This window comes from Rasamsonia emersonii (genome assembly GCF_000968595.1).
Source record: "Rasamsonia emersonii CBS 393.64 chromosome Unknown ctg1118621760337, whole genome shotgun sequence".
NCBI lineage: Eukaryota > Fungi > Ascomycota > Eurotiomycetes > Eurotiales > Trichocomaceae > Rasamsonia > Rasamsonia emersonii.
The window spans coordinates 24039-50720 of NW_013563070.1; the positions used below are offsets into that span (position 1 = coordinate 24039).

Genomic DNA, 26682 nt, shown 5'->3' on the forward strand with positions numbered 1-26682 from the left:
TAATGCATGGGAATCGCCCCGAGAGCGCTCCCCCGCAAACACGGTGAGCAAGAACAGCGCGAAACCCACTCCGCCAGGCGCGCATGGCAAATCAGATGCCTGCTGCGGGCGTCTAGTCTTTGTAAGTGCATTGCTGTTCGCTTCTCATAATTTACATAATTTAGGTAGCTGGTGTGTGCGGCCAGGGGAATAAAACCACTGCCTTCCCCGGAACGCTCTGCAGGCGGACCAGCATTCCCAAAATTTGGTCGAATCTGCCTTTTCTTTTTTTTTCCCGCCAAGATGGCAGCTGCTGAGGATCCGAAAGCTCGGGAAGGCACCGTGGAAGAGCTGGAAGGAGGCATCAATGTAAGAAAGCCGAACTACTGTTCTTGTCGTGAATCACTTCTTCTGACTTGACTGCTCTGCAAAGGAGAAATCCCCAAGCCACGATGAGACAAGCAATGAGTACCAGCTGGCCGGCAGCGCCAGAGAGCGGGCTCTGGTGTGGAAACAGGACCTGCGCATTGTGCCCCTTGTCTGCGGCCATCTACCTTCTCTGCTACCTGGATCGGTCGAATATCGGTGAGAAGCCATTTCCCACGATTTGAAGATGCAGATTCTTCTCCATTCAATATGATCTTTTTTTCTGTTTCTAACGCCTTGATCAGGCAATGCCAAAGTCCTGAACTCGAGCACGCACAATGACCTCTTATCCGAGACCCGTATGACCTCCTATCAGTATACGTAGGTTGACCTTGCTTTCATTGACGAGCTGTTCTTTGACGTTGCTAGCTAGGATCGCTCTCATGGTTTTTCTGATCGCCTATGCACTCTTTGAAGTCCCTTCAAACTATCTGTTGAAAAAATTGAGGCCCAGCGTAAGTTGCCATCACCACCTGCAGCCATGTTTTAGTAAATATTGACCTATCTAGCGATGGATCGCCTTTCTGATGCTCTCGTGGGGAGCCATCACGATGGGACTAGGCGGCGCACACAACTATGCCCAGGTCACGGGGATCCGGTTCCTTTTGGGGGTCGTCGAGGCTGGTCTCTTCCCTGGTCTGGTCTTTTATCTGACTTTCTGGTATCGGACCTCGGAGCGGTCGATTCGGGTTGCATTGATCCTCGCGTCTGCCACTCTGGCAGGGGCCTTTGGCGGTGCTATCGCCTACGGGGTGGGACATATGAACGAGGTTCGAGGACTGGCTGCATGGCGTTGGCTGTTCATCATCAGGGGGCGTCCATCTTGTGCTTCCGCTTTCCTCGTCTGGTTTTACTTGCCAGACTATCCAGAAACCGCCAGCTGGCTTACTGCAGAGGAGAAGGAGCTTGCCCGACAACGGCTCCGGGTCGAGGGCTCCCAAGGGAGCGCTCGAGCGATGACTTGGGAGGATGCAAAGAGCGTCTTGATGGACTGGCGGCTGTATGCTCACTATGCAGTAGGTTCTCCATCTTCTTCTTCTCCCCCCCTCTCCTTTTGAGATTTGCTAGCCTTACTGGACCACTACTGACGACATTAGGTCTACTTTGGAATTTCCACACCATTTTCTAGCCTTTCTCTCTTCACTCCGTCGATTACTGCCGGATTAGGATATTCGGATCTGCGAGCGCAACTCATGACTGTGCCGCCATATGCTGTCGCCTATGTTGTGACGGTAGCAGTGTCATGGTCTGCAGATCATTTTAACGCGTATGTCCCTGCATTTCATCCGTTTTAAAGATCAAAGGTTCACATTGAGATAGTCGTGGCCTTCACTCTGCCGCATTCTCCTTGATCGGGGCTATGGGCTTTCTTGCTTCGGCCGTATTACCGGCCGATGCCTATCTGGTTTGTCTCTCTCCATCTCGTTCAGACAAAGTAATAATCTGCTAACACACAGGTTCGTTCGTTTAGCACCGCTACGGCTGTCTAATCGTCGCATGCAGCGGGTCATTCGCCTGCATCCCACCGCTCCTAGGCTGGCTCTCTTCCAACCTGCAGACTACCGCGGCAGCCGGACTCGCGATCGCGCTGAACGTCTCGTTCGGGGCCCCGGGTCAGATCGTCGGGGTGTGGATCTACAAGGCGAACGAGGCGGAGAAGGGCTATCCGACAGGGCACTGGACCAACGCTGGATTGCTCCTTTTCGTCTGTGCGGGGTGCATCGTCTTGCGCGTGTATTATGCGTGGATGAATCGGAGACGGGCGGGGTTGGCTGATGTCAAGCCGTATGCATATTAATGGGCAAAAGGTCGTTAAGCTAGATTTCTCTCAGAGGAGTAGTAGACAGAAACTGGTATAGATTAGTAGAATTTTCTTTCTCCTCTTAACTTAGATAGCAGATTGATCTGCTGTCGGGTCTGGGCTAGGGTTAGGGCAGCCACCCGCCGGATTCTTCTCGTCTAGAGTCAAGATCCAGGAGCAGCTAGCTTATCTAGCTGATCTGATCTGGACTGGTTGGAAAGGTAGTCTATTACTTCGCAGGCGGGCTTCACGCCCATATATTCCTTTAACCAAGCCATAATAAAGCCATAATCGACACCGTCTCTTACAAAAGCACGTGACAGGATGTAAAAACAGGAGTCACGTTTATAGTGGTAATAAGAGGTGATGGGTAGTATGATTAATATTCTCCTGCAGTCGCAACCGCGATACCCGCACCATGCAATGGAGGCATTGATTATTGCAGGGTAGGACTAGTATGCAGCAGATGCTGCTAACCCCGGATTTTAAACTAGCTGCATTCCGTGCCAGTTTCTACACTCAAGGGATACAATATCTACATCACCGGAGGATGCCCTCAGGATGGTCATCTGATTAAATAACGGCAGTAGGTAAGCAAAATCTCCGAAGATAAGAAGAACCCACTCTTATCTCAACTGTGGGATTCTGCACGCTCGAGAAGGATTATTACTGATTAGTAGTCGGCATTCGGACCACGGGTTCTGCTTCTGCTTTTCCCCACATGGGCCGTGCGTGACAATCTCCTGGACTAAGACTAAATCCCTTCTTATCTGGTTGCCATTGGCAGCGCCAGCATCTTGCATCGCCTTGCGACCGGGATTTCCGGTTGCCTTGGATCTGTCCTGACTGGACAGGTGAGCCCTGTTTCACACCGCTAGTATATAGCATTGAATATTGCTTCAGCGAATTCGTAGTTCCATAGCTGGACATAGTATTCCGTACTGAGAGGACAGTGCACCCGTAACTAACCGCAGAAGGATCATCAAGCTGTCCTGGCATCACCGGAAACGGGAATGCGAGGACGATAAGGCGTGTCGATCCTATAGGCATTTAATATCGGGTGATTTGGTTCCTGATTGTTGTAAGGATCTCGCAAGCGCCGTGGCCGCGATTAATCGGATGCCTGCAGCCCGACCAGCCGATCGTGCCTTCCTGCTTGTCGTCTCATATCTGAGGCGTGCTTTCCGTTTTGGTTGTCAAGCTGTCCCCGCTCCGTCGTCGCTGCCAAGCAGTGAATAAGAATATCCATCTTCTGCTTCTCTGCCCTCGTCGCCCCCGAATGACGGTGGACGGTGACGACTGTCCCTGCCTCGCCACAGTCGGTGCCACAGCACGGATCTCGCATCCTATCTACTCCGTCCAAGACCGTGACTCAGTCAGGTACCCTGCGCGCCAGTCCGCTGGTAGTGTGCATGGCTGATCGACCCTCCGTCTGCAGGGTGTTTTTCGGTGGGCCAGCCAGCTTGGACGAGGCAAACTCGTGGGCGGACCTGCTGCTTATCAGCCAGCGTCGCCAACCAACTGCTTGCGGCGATCTCTCTTCCTGATAGCCAAGTGGGACTGCCGTATTCATTCTACGAACCACTCAGGGGGGCAACGACGAAGAGAAAATTTTCGCGGGGAAGAAGCACCACAAAAGGCGAACGGCAAAAAGAAGCCAGGAAAAAAAAGAAATAAAAAAAAATCTCACACGACAGAAATAAAAGAAACGACAGGAATCCAGGATCACTCTTCTCTCCGTTCCTTTTTTTGTCTTTTTCTCTCCATCCTCGTTCCACCGACCCACCCCGCCGTCTCCGCTCCCGAGCGGATACAAGAGAGAAGAGTCATACTCGTGCTTGCGACTCGGGTTGACGCCATGAGTCCCTGATGTTGCCATTTCTCTGCCCTCATTCCTGCTGTCTGATTTTCTTGCGCAATTGTCTCTGTTTCCTGTGCACTCCAATCATCGACTCGTCAATGTTCCTGGCCTTGTTTGCAGCGCCAGTCACCTGAAGGCCGTCTGTGTCAGCTCATTCCGCGGGACGATGTCGTAAGGGTTAAGCTGAGTGTATAAGAAAAGAGCATTGGTTTTGCAATTGCTTGCAACAGTCAATGCCTGGAAGAGAAAGAAAGAAAAACGACATCGCGATACCATTCCTACCATCCGCCCGCATCGCGGATTCTGATTGCTCGGCCATTCGAACCCTGTTCCAGCGTCTGCCACGACATCTTGCGTCTCTCCACCTCGTCTGCGAACTATAATCAGGGCAGGTGCCAGTTCACTCGTACCCCTGCAGATCTGTTTGTCGACACGGCTCTCCTTGCCCTATAAAGCACTGTCTCACCTTGAATGATTTATGCGCTGTGCACAGTACGCTGAACCTGCTCTACAATGGAACAGCCATTGTCTCTCATATCTGCCCAAGTCCATTTCACGGTATGTCATATCTCGTCTCACACATTGATGTTCCTGGTTTCCGTCTGTAGTAATATTTATCCTGTCACACTTTTATTTGCTTAAACTCGAAATACTACTTGATGCTGACCTCTCTCCAGGACGACCGGCTAACTCTGGTTCATATTCCGCTGGATCTGTACCCATTTTTCGTCCAACCGATCCTGCGTCTCCTTTTCAACGACGTCCCGGCCATCGATGACCATGACGTGGTCGAGGACGAGCCTGCTCCTCCTAGTCAGGGCTTCCTCAACCTCTCGCTAACGCCAGTCGAGTGTTCGGTTGTATGCTCCCGGCATCTGGCCGAGAAATACTTTGTACCCCTGGCCAGCAAATTCAACAAGCTTGCCCCTGAGACAGGGAGCCGAGTCTCGGTCAGCAAAGACGACTTCATCGTCATGCAGGTCGACGGCCAAGGCTTGGATGCTGGTCAGCGGGTCTTGGAATTGACCAGTCCGCTGGCAATGGCGGGAATGTAAGTATCATTTTCTGTTGTCACTTGGAACTGCATACTGACGGCCACAGCTCCATCTTCTTTATCTCGACGTACTTCTCTGACTACATCCTCGTGCCGTCGCGCTCCAAGGAACAAGTCGTCCACGCCTTGGAGAAACGAGGTTTTACATTTGAGGTCAACTCGGACGCATTCGTCAACAACCTCCAGTCTCATTTCTACCCCACGTCTCCCCGGACCGCGCCCACACAGCACTCTCCTCCAGCGACGCCCCCACCGTCCTCTCTGTCGGAGCTGCAAACCCGCACCTTCGCGTCATTGCGAAGACACAACATCGTTCCCCGTGTCGACAGGAGTCTTCGCCTGGTCCAATGCGCCGCCCACCATCGCGATCGATCTGATGTGACGTCGTCTTCGATCCTGCGCCCGGCCCTCACGACAGCCCTTCTGGTGGACCGGCCGCGCTTCTTATCATTGACCCTCACGCCGGCAGACCCCGCTGCGTCGATCCTCCTGGAGAAGCGTCTCCTTCCGCGCTTCTCGTCGGATCCGACCTTGGGTACCGCTGCGGATGAAGAAAGCAGCGTGTTACTCGGGTCCAAAGAGGATATCCTCGTCCCGATCACGCTGGACCTGCGCGATCTGCCACTGGAAGCTACGGGAATAGTGTGCGGCGTCGCGGGGCGCCTTGCGGAAGCCACGCACTCCCGCGCAGATAATAATCCCAGTGGCTCCCCGTCGCCAATCCACGGTGCCAAGCGGTTCTCCTTTGATTCAGGCGCCGATACGTCACAGCTCTCCTCTAGTGTGAGCAGCATCGCGGTCAGTACGTCGTCCAAAACCGACTTCCACTCACCGACGAACGACCACCCTCTTTCCCAGTCGTTTCATCGCCTCGAACCCGAACCGAATTGGTACCCGGATGCGGTCGAGATCAGCTTTTTGAGCACGGCACGCGCGGGGACCGTTCTGGTCGGGGAACGAGAACTCGATCGTGCTGTCGAGGCCTTGGATGCTGAGAGTCGGGAGCCAGACCCTGTCTTCAGTCCGACACTTGCTTAGGTCGTTTTTCTTTTTCGTCTGCATCAGCAAAAACCAAGCTCATCTACTTTCATTTCGGGCTATAAAAAAGCAAAAAAGGGTCATTACAAAAAAAAAAAACAGCATTTTCATTGACCAGGATGAACAAAAAGGCATAATCTCTCTCCATTCCCCTCGATTTCTATCATCATCATGATACTACTTATCTGTCTTGCAGCGAGGAGATCTTCATTCTCCCACCCAAAAGTTTGTTTGCTTTTTTTGCTTGCCTTTTTTTTTCCGGGTCCTCACGTGTGACTGCATGCTGCATGGTCTGGTATGATGTTCTACTATATGACACGATACGTTATGTTATGATTCTTGCTTGTTGCATGTATCTGCACTGCATGGTTGGTCGGAGTGGTCTGTTGGCTTGGCGAGATTGCGAGCATTATTGACGGACTGATTTTCTTTCATGCTCTCGTGCGTGTTGATTGGGTGAGTGAATCACGGCATCTATGTTAGGTATGTACATAGGTATCTATCCTTTGATATCTTGGAGACCTTATCACATAGAGCATTAATGTATATATGCATGCATGTATGTATGCAGGTCTGTATATATGTATGTACATGACAGAAAGAATACATGAACAGGACAGAGGATGAATTTCCTCCATCTGAATAAAAAAAAATCAAATCCACACTCCCAATTGTGCTAACACTATTCACTCCGCCTCGTACACATACAGCGTAGAGTTATGCTGATCAGGCAAAAAGTACAGCCTCAACTTGCCATCGACCACGGCGGCATCGACGGGATTCTCGGTCAGGCTCACTCCCAGATCAGAGGTCAGCGCCATGGGGACTTCCCACAGCGGGAGCATCGACTCGAGATCGACGAGCGCGAGCCCGCCCAGGTTGAAGTTGGTGCCGATGGTGGCTACGCCGCCGCAGAGCATGATCGGTCTTTCTTCGCTCTTGCTGTTGCTGTTGCTGTTGCTGTTGGTCTGCGTCTTGACGAGAGCGCTGGGCACGGCGTGGTGGCCCAGGAACTTGCAGTCCTGGTAGTCGACGTAGAAGCTTGGGTTGGGCACGGCGCGCTGTGGCGGCGTGAACCCCGGCAGCGGCGTGAAGCCGCGCGGGTAGTCTTTCAGCGACCAGGCCGTGGCGTTGCGGGCGCCCCAGTTCAGCGTCACCAGCTCGTCGGTGACGGTGTCGTGGATGATGCCGCCGTTGTGGTCGTGCGTGCGGAAGAGCCGCGTCTGCTCGAGCGTCAGCGGGTCGATGCGCGCGATCGTCGCCGTCGTGTTGGGCCGGTACTGCGCCAGCGTGATCCAGATGTACCGCCCGTCGTAGTCGATCCCGCCGCCGTGGTACTCGATGTCGCCCGGGTCGGTGAGCGTCGCGTTGGCGATGCGTCGCCCCTGGCCGTCGTAGATGACCATGTGCGCGAACCCAGCCCCGGGGGTCCGGTCGGTGCCGTTGATGGTGCCGTTGTAGTGCACTGTCGGCACCGTCCACTGGCCGGACGACAGGAAGAAGCGGTCGTCGCCGACGCGCGCCATGCCCTCCGGCTCGCCCGTGTCGCCTTCAAACTTGGTCTTGGAGACGAGCTTCCATGTCGTCGAGCGACTGAGGCTCAGGAAGAGCTCGACAATGGAGCCGCCGTCCGACGTTGCATGGGAAGGCGGGAGCTGGTTTCCGGGGACGAAGGACTCATTTCGGTAGATGGTGATGTTCGACGACGCCGCGCTGGAGGCGACGAGCGCTCCTGCCAACAAAAGGCGAAAGAGATGCATGATGACGACAATCCACAGGACTGTAGAGATGAATGCTTGAGACGATCATCGAAGCAGGGCAAGACCGGTCTTTTATAGCACCCGCGGGAGCTAGAGCTCAGGCATGTCATATGCGGACCCATGGGCCCAGAGAGCCCGTGGCTCTGCTGGTAGGCACCCGGGGGTATGGTAAGGCATTAAAGCGGAGACAGCTCATGCTAGAAACAATTAATAACGCGCTCAGCAAGCTTTGTTTGTGGCCTTGCAGTGAGGTTTCGAGAAAACAACGGTTCTTGGCGGGCGACGCTAAGAGCCGCCGTAGCAGAACACGTTACTCGGATGCGCGCCGCCGTTGGTCAATGCTTCAGCATCCGGGAGTCCCGTCGATATATTATTTCACCACGGCATTCAAAGCTCAGTTGCGCTACCGGGAACCACAAGGCGTACTGAATCGGGTATACGACGGCTCCGATGGCATCGATGCTGTGGCCCTGCGACAAATGTCCGGAAGGACACGGCTGAACGGTTGGTGGCTTCGTATATAGGAAAACTTAACTGTAGACTTTAACGGTGCCTGGAACAACATCATGTTAGCGCTGTTCTATGACAGTAGATATGGCAAACTCACCGTCTGCGCAGGCACCTGCCCAGCAGCCTCCCTTCTCATTCCAGGCAACGCAACTGACCACCTTGACGCCTAGACCGGCGGGAACCGTAGCGATGATCTCGCCGCTGAGGACATCCCAGGCAAAGACAGCCGCCTGGACAGAACTCTTGCTTTTCCCATCCATATCCGCAGCCTCGCTTCCACTGAGGACGGCAGAGTCCGCTTTTGCGAAGACGGAGCGGATTCTCAACGCCTTGTTCTGGTACCTGGCCTCGAAACCTCCGGGGCCTTTTCCGACCTGCTCCTCTCCCCCAAAGGCCTTTAGCAGTCGTCCATCCGCCCGGTCGAGCATGCGGATTCGCCCGTCCAGACTGGACACGAGAACCGCATTCCCGTCCGCAGAGCAGCGCACGCTCGTGACGGGGTGCGCAACGACGTCCACGGTCGTGCGACCCATGCGGATATCGTAGATACGCACCCGGCCGTCATAGCTGCCGCTGGCAATCGAGTAGGTCGGCATGTGAACATGCAGAGAGGAAACGGTATCGGTGGCTTCGGTCAGCGTCTGGATAGGCTTGTAGGAATTGGACTTGCAGTCCCAGAGGTTGATCGTTGTATCTGCGCTGCCTAGTAGTAGGGAAGGAATGTTAGCACGTAGCCTCACTTACGTACATAAAGGATCAAATGACGAAAAAAAAATCAAAGGAAAAAGCAAAATATTGAGGGAGTCAGCTCACCTGATACCACAACGGCATCTCCCTCCCCCGCAAACTGCACCGCTTCAACCCGACTCGAATGCCCCGACCATCGCCTCACAGTCGCTCCCTGCTCGACATCCCACAGAAAGACCTGCCGATCTCCTCCCACACTGGCAAACCGCGAATTGTCCGCCGCGACCGCAATGTCTAGCACCGAGTATCCGTGGGCTTCATACTTCTGGATCGGCGAGGTGGTTTCGACGATCGAGAGGGCATTGGAGGTAGGCAAGGCGCGCGACAGATGGATGGCGCGGTCGGACGAGCCACTGAGCAGGTAGGTACCTGGATAGCTAGAGAAGGTGACGGTGTTCACGGGGCCTGAGACGTGGTGCTCCTGTCAGCTTTATTTTTATCCTTCGAGACTGTCGACGGCAAAAGAGTTACCATTGTGAGTTTTGAGTGTATGCACGTGTCGATTTGGAAAACGGCCTGCGGTTTGCATGGCAGGCAAGCAAGAGCGTGGTTATCTGGATATTTTAGAGCTGGAAACCAGTGGTGGTGGATTGATTTATTTATTGCCGGGTTGAGAATGCGGCGTTCACGACGTAGTTGGAGCTTCTGGGTGGAGCTGCGGCGGTACCAGCCCGAGATGCTCCAAGCCCCAATTCAGAGGTAGAGCGTACTAAATCCTACAAGCATTGCTACCAGACAACGCAGTTTCTGCAGACTAACAAAGGAAATTAAAATTGCATTGGCACGCTACAACACAAGAAAAAGGATATTATGTAATATCTGAAGGTAGGAGCCATCTATAGGTTATCGGCGGTAGATACCAAATGAAAGCAGCCACCGACGCAACCTCCGGCCAGGCAAACTAACTGAAGTTCGGAAAACGTCCAGTACTTTTGGTCCGCTCATGGAAGAATGATCACAATAACGAAACCGGGGTAATCAAGAAACGAAAAGGGTGTCGACTCGCTGCGGAGCCGCTGTAATCCGCCATACCATTCGACTTAGAACCGCCATCAACCGCTGAGCACCTTCTAACGACGGCCATGGCTGCGGGCCGAGCCCTGCATCTGCTCGAGTTCTTGCTCGAGTTGTTTGATCCTGTGCCAAGTCAGCGGAGAAAATCGACACCCAGGGCAAATCGCTGGGGACATACGCAGCATGAGTGGCCTCCAGATCCTTGTTGAGGCGGTCTCTCTCGGCAATGAGCTTCTGCTCCCACTGTCTGAATCGCTGCTCCTCGATCTTGACCTGCTCCGTGAAGCGCTTGCGCAGGTTCTCTTCCTCTTCCTTGAACTTCGGGTTGTCCAGCTTGCGGGGCCGCGCCTCGCCAAACTTCCTCGTCTCCATCTGTTGCGCACGGTACGCCTCGTAGTGCTGCTCCTCGGTGGTGTGGATGAGGTCGAGCATGTGGGTACGGATGAGGAGGGAGCGGAGCTTCTTGAAGTCGCAGTGGTCCTCGTTCTCCACCTCAGCAACACCCCAGATGTACTGACGGCCCTTGACAACCTTGCCCTCGCTGTTCTTGACGTCCTTCTCCGAACCAATAACGGCGAAGGGCATAGCGGCGATCAGGCTGCGGGCGTGAGCCGCAGCGTGTTCATCGTCCTCCTCGATCGGAGGCTGGTAGATCTTGATACCCTGAGCATCAATGACAGCACGAATCTATTCAAGTCAGCATCGAGAGCTGAAAGAGATCACCGGGGCCATGCTTTACCCTCTGCTTGAATCGAGCCAGGTCAGCAGGGCTGAGAGTGTCAGCCTTAGCAATCACAGGGATCAAGTTGACACGAGAGCTGAGGCGCTTCATCACTTCAATGTCGAGCGGCTTCAAGGTGTGTCCAGTCGGACGGATGAAGTAGAGACATGCGTGCACACGCAGGTCGATCTTGTCCGTACGGCGGGGCTGCTGCTCCTGAAGCATGTAGGACTCATGCTGGTCGTCCAAGAACTCAATGATGGGTTGCCACGAGTCACGGTTGTTGACATAGTCGCCAAATCCAGGGGTATCAATGACAGTCAAACGGACTGACAGGACACATGAGGTCAGCAACATGACACCAGTCACTGCTCAGGTCAGTGATTGTACCTTTGAAGAACTTCTCCTCCAGCTCTGCCTTTGTGATCTCAATCTCGACAGTCTTGTCAACCTGCTTGGCATGTCGCTTCTTGTGGTCGGCGTAGTTCTTGATGGTGGTGGAGAACAGCGTGTTGATGAAGGTGGTCTTTCCCAACCCAGACTCTCCCGCAACCTGCTTTTGTCAGCGGTTTCAGCCAGCACGCATCAGAGGTGAATGGGAGCCCACCATGATCGTGAAAGCGGCTCCCCGCTTTGCGACAATCTTGTGCCTGGTGCATCAATCAGATCTTCGATTCCCACCTTTTACATCAACTGCGGGTGGAGCTCGTAAACATACCGCTGGTTGGGGAGCTAAAGCAACAGTCATTGTTAGCAACAGCCACTTGAATGACACCAGAGACAGGAAGATGGCAGTGAGCTGGAAGAAACTGATGACCTACATTGGCAATGCCAATCGGCGAGGCGGTTTCAGTTGTAGGGGCCATGGCTACGTCGGTCTGGCTCTGGAATGTTCCTCAAAAACAGAAGCAGCAGCAGCTTCGCGGGGAGTCCAACCCGGGCGTGGCAGCTGAAGGGAGGGGATAGATGACCCAGCAGGGGCAGGAGAGGCACAAGCAAGGGAGATGGGCAACAACAGAGATGAGGAGAACAGTAGGCCAGTGAGCGTGATGCCTTTGCCAGTGCTGGGCAGTTCTCTGCTTTGGAGCCCCTGAACGCGGGTGGAGCCAGCATCGAGCCTCTGCCAGCGTCAAGCGAGAGACAAAAGCGCGTTAGCGTCGGCAGCACTAGGCCCCGGACCGCGCTTGCCCTGACTCGGCCTAGCGCCGGAACATCCTGTGTCGGCCTCGGATTAACTGTCTTATCGGCACGCCAGCAAAAGCATCAGGAAATTTTTGAGCGCGCGAGCGTGCGCTGTTCGTGCGGGCACCTGCGAGGACGATGAAGACGGATTTCAAGGTAGGCGCCTATGTTCCTGCTGCTGCGGATGAGCTGATGTTGAAAAATGTCTAGTTTTCCAATTTACTGGGGACCGTCTATCGCAAAGGGAATCTCCTCTTTACTCCCGACGGGACCTGCTTGCTCTCCCCAGTGGGCAACAGAGTCACTGTTTTCGACCTTGTAAAGTATGTCTTCTGCCGGGATTTTGGTTTCTCTTTCACCTTTATTCGGCATCGCTGACTAAAGTTCTTGCCCAGCAATAAATCCTGGACTCTTCCCTTTGCCCACCGCAAGAACATCGCCCGACTAGACCTCACTTCCCGGGGCAATCTTCTTCTTACTGTGGACGAAGATGGCCGCGCCATCCTGACCAATTTCCGGCGGCGGATCGCCATCTACCACTTCTCCTTCAAGTCCCCTATTAGCGCGCTCAAATTCTCTCCCTCTGGCCGGCATTTCGCAGTAGGCGTGGGTCGCCGACTCCAGATCTGGCACACGCCGTCCGCTCCAGGGACGGACGGCAATGGAGAGATTGAATTTGCGCCATTCGTCCTACATCGCGACCTTGCCGGTCACTTCGACGTGATTCAAAATATCGAATGGTCGAGCGACTCGCGATTTATCCTCACCGCGTCAAAGGATTTGACCGCGAGAGTGTGGAGTTTGAACCCTGAAGATGGATTTGAGCCTACCACTCTCGCGGGGCATCGCTACGGTGTCAAGGCGGCTTACTTCAGCGCAGACCAGGAAATTGTAAGGCGATACCGTTGAAACCGTCATGGGCAATTAGCTTACTTTGGGCAGATCTACACCGTCAGTCAGGACGGCGCACTATTCCGATGGGAGTACGTCGGAAAGGAGACGGACGGGGAGGAGAGTTCTGATCTCCGATGGAGAATCGTCAAGAAGGACTTTTTCATGCAGAATGATGCCAAACTGAACTGCGCCGCCTTCCACGCACCCTCCAATCTCCTAGTCGTCGGCTTTTCGAACGGGATTTTTGGCTTATATGAGCTGCCCGAATTCAATATGATCCACATGCTGAGGTATGTCAAATTTTACACTAGGTAATATGGAACGTGAAAGGCTGACGGTGATTAGTGTATCGCAAAGCAACATTGACTTTGTCACGATCAATAAGTCCGGAGAGTGGCTGGCATTCGGCTCCTCCAAGCATGGACAGCTGCTGGTCTGGGAATGGCAGTCGGAATCCTACATCTTGAAGCAGCAGGGGCACTTGGACTCGATGAACTCTCTGGTGTATTCTCCGGACGGGCAGCGGATCATCACCACGGCCGACGATGGCAAAGTCAAAGTGTGGGATGTGACGTCTGGTTTCTGTGTCGTGACGTTCACCGAACACACTAGTGGAGTGACAGGGTGTCAGTTTGCCAAGCGGGGAAATGTCCTGTTCACGTCATCGCTTGATGGATCAGTCCGAGCGTGGGATCTCATCCGGTATCGAAACTTCCGTACCTTTACGGCTCCTACCCGACTATCCTGGTCTTGTGTGGCGGTCGACCCCAGTGGTGAGGTGGTCTGCGCCGGCTCGATTGATTCATTCGATATCCACGTCTGGTCCGTGCAGACGGGTCAACTGCTGGATCGACTCGCAGGTCACGAGGGACCGGTGGTGTCAATGGCATTCTCCGCAGACGGCAGCCATCTGATCACTGGCAGCTGGGACCGTACCGTCCGAATATGGAGTATTTTCGGAAGGACGCAGACCAGCGAGCCTCTCCAGCTCCAGTCGGACGTTCTGAGCGTGGATTTCAGACCCGACGGGAAACAGATTGCTGCGTCGACTCTCGACGGCCAGCTAACTTTCTGGTCTGTCACCGACGCAACCCAGCAGGGTCTGATCGACGGCCGCCGCGACGCGTCCGGTGGACGGAAGATCACTGACCGACGGACGGCCGCCAATGTCGAGAGTACGAAATCCTTCAATACGATCAAATACAGCGCCGACGGATCCTGCCTTCTGGCGGCTGGAAACACCAAGTATATTTGCTTGTATGATGTTGGAACGGGGTCGATGGTCAAGAAATTCACCGTGTCGGTGAACACGTCGCTGGAGGGCACGCAGGAGTATCTCAACAGCCGCAACATGACTGAAGCGGGGCCACGAGGTCTGATCGATGAGACGGGCGAGGCGTCTGATCTGGAGGACCGGATTGATCGGACCCTTCCGGGTGTGAAGCGTGGCGATGCGGCTGCTCGCACCACACGGCCGGAGGTGAGAGTTTCGGCAGTTGCCTTCTCGCCGACGGGGCGTTCATTCTGCGCGGCGTCGACGGAGGGTCTTTTGATCTACAGTCTGGACACGGAATTCGTCTTTGACCCGTTCGACCTGGACATCACGATCACGCCAGACACGATTCTCGACACCTTGCAGGCTGCGAAACAGTCCTCATCCTCGACGTCGACGGATGCTGACCAGCCATCGTTCCTCAAAGCGCTCATCATGGCTTTCCGTCTGAACGAGGCGCCTCTCATCCGGCAGGTCTATGAAGGAATCCCGCCGTCGGACATCCCGCATGTCGTTCGGGCCCTTCCGACGGTGTACCTTCCTCGTCTTCTCCGGTTTGTGGCCAACTCGACGGACGAGACACCGCATCTGGAGTTCAACCTGCTCTGGATCACGTCGCTGCTCAGCATTCACGGTCGGTACTTGAAGGACAACTCGGGCACGTTCGCACCGGAGCTGCGTGCCGTGCAGCGAGTCATTGACGAGATCCAGGCCAGTCTGAAGCGGCTGTCGGAGCGGAACCTGTACGAATTAGATTATCTCCTGTCGAAGCCCGTGCTGGCGGAACAGAAGAGCAACGGGGTCCAAAAGATCGACGAAAGCGGACCTGCGGTCGACCAGGAGATGGAAGACGCCGACGGCGACGCTAACGATGATGCTGATGGCGATGGCGGCGATGACGGGGAGGAGGAATGGATTGGGCTTGAGTAAGGGTGGTCCTGTTGCATTCTGTGTCTATAGAATATCTGGCGTTCTTGTTTGAGTTGGATACCTGGGGTGGGTTCTCAAAAGTCGATCGCATTGTATTTCCATTGTATATAGAGATGGATGGATGACGAGAAAAGATAAAAGAGGGTTTTGAGCCTTGTATTAGCGATTCTGTTCATGTCTTAACCAGACCATGCCTTGTTGTGTAGGTCCCTAGACAGGTACTCTGATAGGCCGGACGGACAGTGGGAAGCTTCCCCGCATCCGACGCCATCCACGGTTGAAGCAGTCATTAATTACCTTAGGTAGGTAATTCTGAAGAAAGGGACAACCGAATCATACGAGGCCCTAAACAGACGAGCAAGACTACAGATTCATTTCTACGGTTGACGCTGTTGAGCGGTGCGTCCAGCTGATGAACGCACTAATTGCATCGGACCAAATTATCCGGATGGATCTTGGCTTTGACGGTATGAAGCCATGCGTTTAGCAACAGTGCTAATTAATAGATCGAGCCATGGCCTCCACCGTCGCTCCTTCTTGTCTCAAGTGCCCACGGAGTGTAAATATTTCTTAATATTTTTGTATATCTTTGATTGCTTTTCTCCGTTCTGTCTTTTGTCATATTGAATGATTGATTGTTAGTACTGTTTATCTCGCCATGGCGACGGGGTATTTCTCATATCTCCGCCTGAAGGCAGTTGCCGTTGTGCTGCGCCTGCTGATGGGAGGCGCCTTCTTCTTCCGGCGTCGCCTCGAGAGCGCCCGGTACGCAGGGAAGCAGCGACTGAAGATCCCGTCGCGCGACCCCGGCCGGCACATTGCTGCAGAACTGCACCTTCCCGAAGAAACGAAGTCTCCCACGCCCGTCCTGATCAACTGGCACGGCAGCGGCTTCGTCCTGCCGAACCTGGGCAACGACGCCGCGTATTGTGCGCACATCGCCCGCACGACGGGGATCGCCGTCATCGACGCTGACTATCGCAAGGCGCCGGAGAACCCGTTCCCTGCGGCGCTGCACGACGTCGAGGATGTCATCTGCTGGGTGGCCAGCCAGCCGGAGCGGTTCGACGTCGACCGGATCGCGCTGTCGGGCTTCAGCGCGGGCGGCAACTTGGCCTTGGTGGCATCGTCATCATCATCATCATCATCATCATCATCCCTGAAGGAGCGATTGTCACGGTCGATCGACATCAAGGCCGTCGTCGCCTTCTACCCGCCAACAGACCTCTCCATCGCTCCTGAGGCCAAGAGAGCGCCCAAGCCGCGCCGTCCGATCCCAGCCCGCATGTCGCGCCTCTTCGACGCGTGCTACGTCCCGGACCCGGCGAGCAGGAAGGATCCCCGCGTCTCGCCGTCGTACGCGGAGAAGGGGGCTTTTCCAGGGACGGTGGTCATCATCACCTGCGAGGGCGACACGCTGGCGCCGGAGGCGAATGCCCTGGCAGAAAAGCTCAACGACGGCAGTCGTCGAGTGGTGCATCGCCAGCTGAACGATGTCGGGCATGCCTTTGATAAGATGGGCAAGGAGGGGTCGCAAGAACGCAAGATGCGAGATGAATCGTATGCGCTGGTGGGGGAGGTTCTGAGGGAGGTGTTGCGCATGGCATAGCAGTTCGACATGGACAGGACAGACTGTGTAGGGTGGATTTTGTTTATTGATATCCTGTTTCGTGTTCATACATAGTACTTCAACTAGCAGAGATTTCATTTGCTTTCTGATCCTAAACTTAACATTCAATTGAAATGTGTTCGATAGCAAGGTCCTTGCATTACACTACTCGTCAAAACCAATCGAATTCGAATAGAGAACTTTCCCTCAGCTGCAATGATCGTAGACTGTTTAGGTATACAGTAGTAAGTAAGGTACTACAGTAAACCGCTAGTAACAATGACAATATGATTGGCCAGCCAATTCAAACTCCTCCTCCATATAACCTTTTTCCGGGGTTATATTCAGCCGTTTCGTTAAAACCAAGTTCTCGCAGACGGAGGAATTCCGATGTCTTTTATTTTATCCCTCGGGAAGAATCCCGAAAATAGAATGAACTACGGAGTAACTATTACCTAGACCATCGTGATGGAGATCAACCCCGCGTGGGGTAAAGAAGCGTAAGCACGCGATGGACGTCAATGTCGTCTATTATCTACCTAGGTAGGTTATGCATATGCACTTACCCTCCAGCACAACACAGACTTTGGTGTATACACCTTATTTTGTATACTTAGTCGTATATACTTCGAATCAATACTTACCATGTCCATCCAACTCCCCGACTTCGACCACCTCACCCTCGATCCCTCCGGCCCCAAGGGCAACGCCTGGGGCCTCTTCGGCAAGGACGACCAGCTGGGCATGCTGAACCTGCTGACGCCCGAGGTCGTGGCGACCGCCGCGCGCGAGGAGATCCGCGAGGGCCTGCGCTTCTCGCTGGACTGGGAGCTGGACCGTCTCGCGCAGCCGGCGTTTGGGCGGCAGGTGTTTGAGCGCAAGCTCGTGCACAAGGCGCCGCGGACGGTGAACGATGATATTGTCACGTTCAATACGCAGTCGAGTACCCAGTGGGATGGGTTTAGGCATTATGGTAGTAGCTTTCCTAGTTGTTTTGTGGCTGGATAGAATCTTTCTAATGATTTGCACAGCGAATCAGGAGCATAAGGTCTTCTTTAATGGGCATAAGCAGCCGGATCTGGAGAATAGTCTTGTGCTTGGTATTGACGGTGAGTTTAATTCTTCCTCATCTTATTTATAGTTGCGTTCTCGATCACTATTCATCCGGCCTGATGAATATCTACTAAATGTACATACCTCTGCTAATATCCTCCAGCATGGGTCAAACGCGGCGGCATCGTCGGCCGGGGCGTGCTCCTCGACTACGCCGACTGGGCAGATCGACACAACATCCCAATCAAGCCGTTCGAATCGAGCATCATCCCGCTGGTGACGCTGAAGGAGATCGCGCGCGAGAACGGCATCACCTTCCGGCCCGGCGACATCCTCTTCGTGCGCAGCGGCTTCACGGCGGCGTACGAGAAGCTCTCCGTCGAGGAGGCGCGGGCGCTCGGCCGCCGCGAGTCGCACGACTTTATCGGCGTCGAGTCCGGCGAGGACACGCTGCGCTGGCTGTGGGAGAACAAGTTCGCGGCCGTCGCGGGCGATGCGGTGGCCTTTGAGTCCTCCCCCGTTACGGGCCCGCAGATCCCGCAGGATTACTCGCTGCATCAGTGGTGTCTGGCTGGCTGGGGCATGCCGCTGGGAGAGATGTTCTATCTGGAGGAGCTGGCGGCGTACTGTCGGGAGAAGAAGCGGTGGACGTTTTTCTTGTCGAGTGTGCCGTTGAAGGTAGGCCACTGATTCTAACGGTGTATCGTATTCTTACTGATGGCTTTTTAGGTCCCTGGTGGAGTGGCCAGTCCTCCGAATGCGATTGCCATCGTGTAGGCAGGACCTGGTGTATATATGTAGTATGGCAGGATTCAATGAATGTTAATTATTTTTGCAAGTCACGAATGATCAATTATCTCTGAATTGAGAGATTTTAGGAGTTACCTACGATGTACATACATAACCCCAGAATTACCTTAGTGAGTTCGATCTGGTACATTCCTAGATACCGGATACGGAAAATATATTCATTGACTAAAGCTGTGGAACCATATTGCTCTTAAAAACGTTACGAACTCCATTTGGATCAGCATTAAAGTATCAGTTTCCTTCTCAGGCAGCTACTAGGAGGTATTATTATTGTCTGCGGACCTGCCCGGCTCTTGCTGGAGAATTACCATTCAAGGACAAGATTTTCCGCTGGCACCGAATTCGGCGTCCTGTACGACATCAAGAAAGGATTGACAGGGCCGTGGATCCAGTTTCGGAGGAGGAAAAGCACTTTCTAGCGTGCCGGCACATCTTATCTGATTATTGCGATCAGCCTGATCCAGGCTCGTCTGCATTATGATTGGCTGCAGGCACTGATTAGATTGAGCGATTTTTTATCAATCTAATCTCTGAACTCTCCCCCACGCTAATACATTCATCCTCGAGGGTTTTCGGATTCTTTTCTCCGTCCTATATCGGACATGTTTCTTACTGTGTGTCCAGGCACCTCAGTCCGAGAGCCGGAGCCGAGTGTCTCGGTCTTTGCTCTGCGGGCCGAGGGTCCGACTCCGACGTCTCACGGTCTCACGGCATGCCGAGGACTACTTGTATTCCGGGATACTCCGTAATTGAATCCCATCATCGCTCTGTCACGTGTTGTCAAATGGATGAGGAGGATCCTGGATCTATCTTGAATCTGTCATGATGAATAATATTCACGGCTAGTTCCGTTGGCAGACATACCTATCAAAGAGGCAAAAACCGAAGATCAGCCGGAAATCCCCTCAGCTTCAACGGGAAGATGCCGGGTCCAACAAGACGGCAGTGACAGGACGCTGATCTCGGTGATTGGATGCACTCCCAAATGACAGACCCAGTTGTCTCTGGGTCCTTCGTTCCTGCCGAACTCGGCTGTTGCCATACGCAGGCCAGCGGTATATAACAGCCGCGTCTCGCCCAATCCAGCCTGAGGCATCGCGTTGCCCACTTTCCCAAGACGCTGAACATTGGAACCATGCTGCGCCGGACCGTTGGCATCCTCGCGGTGCTGTCCCTGGCGTCTGCAGCTCCGCTGTGCCAGACTGCCTCCAGCTCGTATGACTACATCGTCGTCGGCGGCGGCACCAGCGGTCTGGTCGTCGCAAACCGCCTGTCCGAAAATCCGAACGTGTCCGTCCTGGTCATCGAGGCCGGCGACTCGGTCTACAACAATGCCAACGTGACCAACGTCAATGGCTACGGACTGGCCTTTGGGACGCCCATCGACTGGCAGTACCAATCCACCAACCAGACCTACGCTGGCAACACGCGGCAGACGCTCCGTGCTGGCAAAGCCCTGGGAGGCACGAGCACGATCAATGGTAGGTATTTGAATCCGGCCAGACTGGTAGGACTTGCTAATGATGTAGGAATGGCCTATACGCGCGCCCAAGACGTCCAGATCGATGCCTGGGCGGCGATCGGGAATGACGGCTGGGACTGGAGCTCGCTCTGGCCGTACTATCTCAAGAGCGAGGCATTCACCGCGCCGAACCAGACGCAACGGGCAGCCGGTGCTTCTTACAACCCAGCGTACCACGGAGTGACCGGACCTCTGCATGTGGGCTTCATCGAGATGCAGCCCAACAACCTGTCTTCGATTCTGAACCAGACCTACCAGGCTCTCGGGGTTCCGTGGACGGAAGACGTCAACGGAGGAAAGATGCGTGGCTACAACTTCTTCCCGTCGACGGTCGACGATGCAGCAGATGTTCGGGAAGATGCTGCTCGTGCTTACTACTACCCCTTTGAGTCCCGCCCGAATCTGAGGGTCATGCTGAACACGCTCGCGAACCGGATTGTCTGGAAGAATGAGACCAGCGGCGGAAATGTCACTGCGGACGGAGTGGAAGTCACTCCGCTCAATGGGACCGTCTGTAGGATTCAGGCAAACAACGAGGTCATTCTGTCGGCTGGTTCTCTTCGCTCGCCGGGGATTTTGGAACTCTCTGGGGTTGGGAATCCAAGGTAAGCCAGATTATCTGTTTTGAGGAGCTCAAGGATCAATATAATAACTGACTGATGTCTAGCATTCTGAACAAATACAACATTCCCGTCAAAGTCAACCTGCCAACGGTGGGAGAGAACATGCAAGACCAGATGTACAATGATGCCAGCGCCGAGGGATATTCGGCCATCGCCGGTACCAAGTCTGTCGCCTATCCATCTGTGACGGACCTCTTTGGCAACCGCACCAGCGCTGTCGCGGCCTCTGTTCAGAACCAACTGGCCCAGTACGCCGAAGCAGCGGCCAACCAGAGCCAGGGAACCATGAAAGCGTCCGACCTGCAGCGCCTGTTCCAGATCCAATATGACCTGATCTTCAAGCAAGAGGTTCCCATTGCCGAGATCATCACTTATCCCACCGGGAACACCCTGGCGGCCGGGTACTGGGGTCTCCTTCCCTTTGCTCGGGGAAGCGTGCATATCGCATCCGCCGACCCAACGGTCCAGCCGGTAATAAATCCCAATTATTTCATGTTCGACTGGGATGTGCAGCAGCAGATTGGCACGGCCAAGTTTATCCGGAACTTGTACAAGACGGCGCCGTTGAGCAGTCTTGTCAAAAACGAAACGGAGCCAGGCAGTGCTGTGCCTGAGGGAGCATCGGATAGTGTTTGGGAGGCGTGGCTGAAGGAGACATGTAAGCTCTTCTAACAGCCCTCAATGAAATCAATCATAACCAGCTGACTTCGCGATTAGATCGGTCGAATTTCCATCCCGTCGGCACCGCGGCCATAATGCCCCGGTCTATCGGAGGGGTGGTTGACGAACGACTGCGGGTGTACGGCACAGCGAATGTGCGCGTGGTCGATGCTTCGGTGCTTCCATTCCAGATTTGCGGCCATCTGACCAGCACGCTGTATGCAGTTGCAGAGCGGGCATCCGATTTCTTGAAGGAGGATGCGGCCAGATTGGGCAATTGACGCACGAGACATAACCTGTACATACATAATAAGTTTCCAGTTGGAGTAAAATAAGAACTATCCTATCCTACTTATGTTCTCTGAGTAGACGAGAGATTCTAATTAGGATGCAAAAAAAGAGAAAAAAAAAGAAAGATCAGTTATCGTCGTATGATATAATAACGATAAAGATATATAGGTAGACGGGATAGGGAGGACTCAACCGACCTTGATTTGATTATTATTGGCTTGATACCGTTCGTATCCGACCTGCTCTGAACAGAAGATGGAATTATCTTTTTTACCCTCTCTTTTCTTCTTCCTATGTATTTTCTTTTCTTTTCTTTTTCTTGCCCCTCCCTAGGCATAGTACTGCACTGTACATACAATAGTATAGAGATAGGAATGCCCGAAATGCAGATATCAGACTTCCTAATAAGGAATAAAAATAAGAATAGAATAGAATAAGGAGCCAGGTCATCAATCAGTCAATCAGTCAAGAAAAAAAGATTCCACAGATTTGTGCACCCTTTGCATCCTGCACGTCCGGAGTCCCATTTTTCTATCTATCTAGGTATCCAGCAGATAATAATAGCTTGGTAGCTTGGATTGGATTGAATTAGAACATGGTATTGTATTTATTGTACTGTATTGCATTGCATTGCATTGCATTGTTTGAATTCAGAATTCATCATCTCTGGTTCTGTTCACTCATCATCTACCCTCGCTCGTTTCGACCGGTCCTCGCGCTCGCGGTCGGCTTCTTGGATGCCATAGCGCTTCTGGCCTGCTCCGCCGCCGCCGCCGCCGCCGCCAGTCACGTCGGCGATCATGCTGTCGATTCCGAATGGGTCGGTTGTGTCTTTCTCGAATTGGACGGGCCCGTCTCGTGCCTGGTGATGGGATAAGTTAGTTTTGCGCTTGCAGAGAAGGTTGTGTGGGTGGGTGGGCGTGTACATACCTCAGCTTCGGCTGCGCCCTTGAATCCTTCCTTCGCCCTGCCTAGTACTTCAAATCGATTGCTCTTCTGTATCCGACTCATCTCGTTCGCTGCCGCCTCTTCGTCGTCTTCATCCACCTGCGCCCGCGGCCGGTATATGCTGTTGATCGCGTCCTGCGCGGCAAACAGCGGCTTGTCGTACGGGTTGTCTTCGTTGTAGCCTGCTTCCAGGCCGCTGGTCCGGTTGAACAACCGCGAATCGTACATCGACTCGGCGCTCTGCGTCGGCTTCGCCAGGCCCAGCGCCACCTTCTCCGAGATGTCGCGGTTCTGCTCCCGCGCCAGCACCTGGATCCGCCGCTCCGCGCCCATCCGCGACTGACGGAGCTGTCGTTCCATCTCTTGACGGCGCTCGCGACGCAGACGATCCCGCTCCCGCGCCGCCTCTTCATCCTCGCTGGGCGTGGCCGACCGCGACGAGTACGGCGACGGGCTGCGGCTGCCACTGACAGAACGAGAGCGAGTACGAGACGCCCGTCGGCCGGCTGCCGCCGCAGCCCGCTCTTCGCGTGCCTTCTGCGCCAACATGCGGAGATGCTCCTCTTTCTGGGCCTTCTCCTTCTCGGCCAGCTTCTGCTGCATCTGCGCCCGCAGCCGCACTTCCTCACGGGCGTGTCTGTCTGCGGTGAACAGCGCCTCTGCAAACTGCGCAAATTTGTCGTTGATCGTCACGTCCTGCAGGCCACGGCCATCGGCGGCCAGACGCTTGTCCAGCGGGATCGTGTAACCTTTGGGGTTCTTCCAGTTGGAAACCGGCGGAGGGATCTTCCAGGCCTCCTGGTCCTCTGCAGTCAGTTTCCGCGGCGGGGAATGCATGATGGGTGGCGGTGGGGATGGCGGTCCTCGAGGAATCTTCTTGTGCTTGAACTTGGGCGGCTCCATCGGGTCCTGTTGCCTCTCCACGATCTTCACAATACGGTCGTTCTTCCGGCTCGTATCTCCCATCTGGTTCGCGGGCGTATACCGGACAAAGGTAGGCTCTGCTCTCTTGTTGCCCTTGATGTTCTTCGGCCTCTGGGAGGCGACCGCTCCCTGCACCAATTTCTCCAGTGCATTTTTCGTCTTTTCCATCTGTTCTGCAACTTCCTCCTCCGACGGGCGGTCGAGGGAGATTTCGCCCATGTCTACCCGCTGGCGCAGGGGGATGAGGTCCTTGAAGGAGGCGTGGACGATGCGGTTCTCGCTGTGACCCCGCCGGGCAATGGCGTCGTACTTGACTTTTCCTTCCGCATCGACCTGCACGGGGATGGCATTCGAGGTTGTTGATGTGCCTTTCCGACCCATGTCCAGGGGGTACTGCGCGACCAAGATTTCAGGAAACGCGCCACCGTCGCCAAAGTCCTCGGGGGCGCGTGGTCGCCATCCTTTTCGCTGACCGTATGGGGGTGGGCCAGATTTCTAAACAGTGTCAGCTAATACTGTGATTCCAGCAGGCACAGGTTATAAACTCACCCTCACTACGACCTGGGTCTCGTCGAGCGCACCGGCGCCCAGCACGCGAGGGCCGCGAGGCTGGGCGTGCGCAGGCAACTCTTCATCTTCGCCGGTGTATTTCGGCTTCGGCAAAGACTTGAAGAGACCTTCAGCGACAGAAGTCATTGTCACGACTTCCGACAGCAGAGGTCCGATGGGTAGGAAAAACGGTGTAAGAAATTGGGTGATCGAGTTGATCCGAATTGATTAAGATTTGATGGTTGAGCGTGATGGCGACTTCTGCGCGGGTGGCACGTGACGCCTCCCGTAGTTGCGGATCCGCCAATCAAGCATCCAGATAGAGCTACCACTAATACTACTACTACCACGACCATTATTATACCAGTATGGCAACTTTTTTGTCAACGAGAAATGGACCCGATTATTTGTTTTGATTCCTCTCAGCAGGGTTTATGACTTGTGAGAATGTTTTTTAAGTCATCGTCCAGTCCACAGCGAAAGGAAGGAAAGGAATAAAAAGAAAGGACAAATTTTCAATCAAGGAGAGACACTAATTCAGGAATATTTAATTTACCTAGTGCATACGCTGAGAACCATGCATTTGTAAGTTACACTTTTTTTGTTCTAGGTACTGTACATACATAACCTCGTCTGCAGTAAAGACCTCTCTCTGGTAGACAAAGCTCAGTACTTTTCATAGATAGGACATCCATTATCCATGATCATCCATAGAAAAAACAAGCAAGAAGGGGCAATTATGAATGAATAAAGGATAAGTGAGGCATGAGCCACTCCAGGAAGGAGTCTGGAAAGAAAGAAATGAGATGAGCAGGTCAGTAAGCAAAAGAAAGACGATGTAATGTACATGTATAATGCATGCACATCCTTCTTCTCTAGACTTGCTATGCTAGGCTAATGCTCACTTCTTGCCTGGCTGGCTGTCTTAATCAAGCCCCAGCCCCAGACCCAGGCTGAGAACCAGGCATCTCACGCACAAAATACGGATATCCAGATGCAGCATTCGTCCAGCTCCCAGGCTGACAGTTCTCCGGAATATCTCTCGCAACACGCAAGGTGTAAGAGCCATCGACCTCACGGACCCAGAACTGGCGACCTTGCTGCTGGTCTTGCTGAAAAGCATCATTCATCATGTTGATGTCGATATCAGGATCAGTGCTGTCGTAGGGAGTTATCCGCATTGTGGTAATAGGCTGCTGCTGCTGGTGTCTTCTTCTGATTGGTTCTGGTGCTTTGGTCGCAGTAGCAGCAGCAGCAGTAGTATTTGCGTACATGGTGTTCTGACTGTTGATCCCTGCTCTAGTTGTTCCTGATAGTGGGATGGTGATGCTAGCGCTGCTGCTGCTGGCAAAAGCTGTAGTAGGGATGGCTGCGAATGGGTGCTGTGGACGAGTAGTGGGATAGCAAAGTCTAGGAGGTGGGTTGTAGGAGGAATGCAAATAGCCCTGCTGGTGCTATTATTATGTCAGTAGCAAATAAAAAATATAAAAGTAACAAGCATAATAATGATGCTGTGGTGTATATGACAACATATAGACATCTCAGAGGTGCTTGACTTGTTTCCATCAAATGAGAAGAGAAGTAAGAAAGGGCAAGGTGCTTTCAGTGAAAAAGGGAGGAAAGAAGAGGAGGACAAGACAGTTGATTCTGCTGAAACAGAGACACCAAGGGGTATATTTGATCCTGCCACACTGGCACAGTATTCCAGTGGAGATCATCTGTGGAGGGATATATGTGTTCCTTGAGCTCAGTAGAAGCGGAATCCAGAGAGGAAACAACACCTGATAGACAGCTAATTTGTTCTTGTCATTGAAGCCACTTCCCAGTATGCAGCCTGGACAGTGCCTATGTGGGCAACGTGGCAGCTCTCTCAAGACAGACAATACAATCTCAAGAAGCAGTAATAATCCAACATAGGTAACTTCACAAAGACACAAAAATCAGGTAGATAGGTAGATAGGCTGATAACAGAGCTGTTGTCCACTCACATTCAAAGCAACAAACACATCCCCACGCTCAACAAGATGCGCCTCCGTCATTGTCCTGAAGACCCCTCTTCTCTTCTTTCTGGTCTTGCGTGGATCGTCATCGACAAGATATTGTTCTGAGGGAAAGCAGAAACACATTCCTGCTTGCGTGCATGTAAGAGAGTAGATGAGGAGATATTGTAGGGCTGACGCCGAGACAAGCTTGACAGAGAGAGATAGATAGGTAGGTAGAGGAGAGAGTACTGTGGAGTACGCGTAGTAATTAATGCATATTTCTGCACCTCCTGGATGACAAATGTGTGGACAGCAGATGTAAACAATGTGTTTGGCTGGTTTGAATCTGGGGTTTTAGTGAGTTTTGACAGACAGACTGGTGAATAGTCAGAGCATTCATTTGCTCAGTGATGATCAGCTAGGTAGGATTCATGCACTGGAATACCTGACCGTTATTAACTGCACTCACATCTTTACTCATGACAGATATCCTGCAGATAAGACGATCTCGTGAATATCAA

The 26682-nt window shown here is 53.4% G+C and overlaps 9 protein-coding genes across 9 annotated transcripts; 5 read left to right on the plus strand and 4 right to left on the minus strand.

Moving 5' to 3' along the window:
- Positions 1-282: 282 nt before the first annotated feature.
- T310_5881 (MFS transporter) lies at positions 283-2203 on the plus strand (the record flags this gene model as incomplete). The annotated part of the gene is made up of 7 exons (XM_013471266.1): positions 283-348; positions 413-564; positions 779-860; positions 915-1175; positions 1503-1672; positions 1726-1810; positions 1877-2203. The coding sequence occupies 7 exons, from the start codon at positions 283-285 to the stop codon at positions 2201-2203; spliced, it is 1143 nt and encodes a 380-aa protein (XP_013326720.1).
- A 2377-nt stretch (positions 2204-4580) lies between these two features.
- T310_5882 (Uncharacterized protein) lies at positions 4581-6159 on the plus strand (the record flags this gene model as incomplete). Its single annotated transcript, XM_013471267.1, has 3 exons — positions 4581-4625; positions 4745-5118; positions 5169-6159. 3 exons carry the CDS (start codon positions 4581-4583, stop codon positions 6157-6159), a joined length of 1410 nt encoding a protein of 469 aa, XP_013326721.1.
- A 686-nt stretch (positions 6160-6845) lies between these two features.
- Positions 6846-7919, minus strand: T310_5883 (uncharacterized protein; the record flags this gene model as incomplete). The annotated part of the gene is made up of 1 exon (XM_013471268.1): positions 6846-7919. The coding sequence occupies one exon, from the start codon at positions 7917-7919 to the stop codon at positions 6846-6848; it is 1074 nt and encodes a 357-aa protein (XP_013326722.1).
- A 530-nt stretch (positions 7920-8449) lies between these two features.
- Positions 8450-9650, minus strand: T310_5884 (WD repeat protein; the record flags this gene model as incomplete). The annotated part of the gene is made up of 4 exons (XM_013471269.1): positions 8450-8472; positions 8527-9123; positions 9243-9597; positions 9648-9650. The coding sequence occupies 4 exons, from the start codon at positions 9648-9650 to the stop codon at positions 8450-8452; spliced, it is 978 nt and encodes a 325-aa protein (XP_013326723.1).
- A 596-nt stretch (positions 9651-10246) lies between these two features.
- Positions 10247-11659, minus strand: T310_5885 (Septin; the record flags this gene model as incomplete). The annotated part of the gene is made up of 5 exons (XM_013471270.1): positions 10247-10313; positions 10369-10877; positions 10930-11240; positions 11272-11464; positions 11630-11659. 5 exons carry the CDS (start codon positions 11657-11659, stop codon positions 10247-10249), a joined length of 1110 nt encoding a protein of 369 aa, XP_013326724.1.
- Positions 11660-12231: 572 nt separating this feature from the next.
- Positions 12232-15190, plus strand: T310_5886 (Small nucleolar ribonucleoprotein complex subunit (Pwp2); the record flags this gene model as incomplete). Its single annotated transcript, XM_013471271.1, has 5 exons — positions 12232-12249; positions 12304-12416; positions 12489-12984; positions 13036-13277; positions 13333-15190. 5 exons carry the CDS (start codon positions 12232-12234, stop codon positions 15188-15190), a joined length of 2727 nt encoding a protein of 908 aa, XP_013326725.1.
- A 658-nt stretch (positions 15191-15848) lies between these two features.
- On the plus strand, positions 15849-18629 carry T310_5887 (uncharacterized protein; the record flags this gene model as incomplete). The annotated part of the gene is made up of 6 exons (XM_013471272.1): positions 15849-16750; positions 17026-17044; positions 17373-17772; positions 17831-17908; positions 18016-18530; positions 18582-18629. 6 exons carry the CDS (start codon positions 15849-15851, stop codon positions 18627-18629), a joined length of 1962 nt encoding a protein of 653 aa, XP_013326726.1.
- Positions 18630-19797: 1168 nt separating this feature from the next.
- On the plus strand, positions 19798-21930 carry T310_5888 (Glucose oxidase; the record flags this gene model as incomplete). Its single annotated transcript, XM_013471273.1, has 5 exons — positions 19798-20143; positions 20192-20789; positions 20852-21465; positions 21525-21684; positions 21927-21930. The coding sequence occupies 5 exons, from the start codon at positions 19798-19800 to the stop codon at positions 21928-21930; spliced, it is 1722 nt and encodes a 573-aa protein (XP_013326727.1).
- Positions 21931-22434: 504 nt separating this feature from the next.
- T310_5889 (Transcriptional regulator Cwf13/SkiP) lies at positions 22435-24326 on the minus strand (the record flags this gene model as incomplete). The annotated part of the gene is made up of 3 exons (XM_013471274.1): positions 22435-22620; positions 22689-24125; positions 24180-24326. 3 exons carry the CDS (start codon positions 24324-24326, stop codon positions 22435-22437), a joined length of 1770 nt encoding a protein of 589 aa, XP_013326728.1.
- Positions 24327-26682: the final 2356 nt, after the last annotated feature.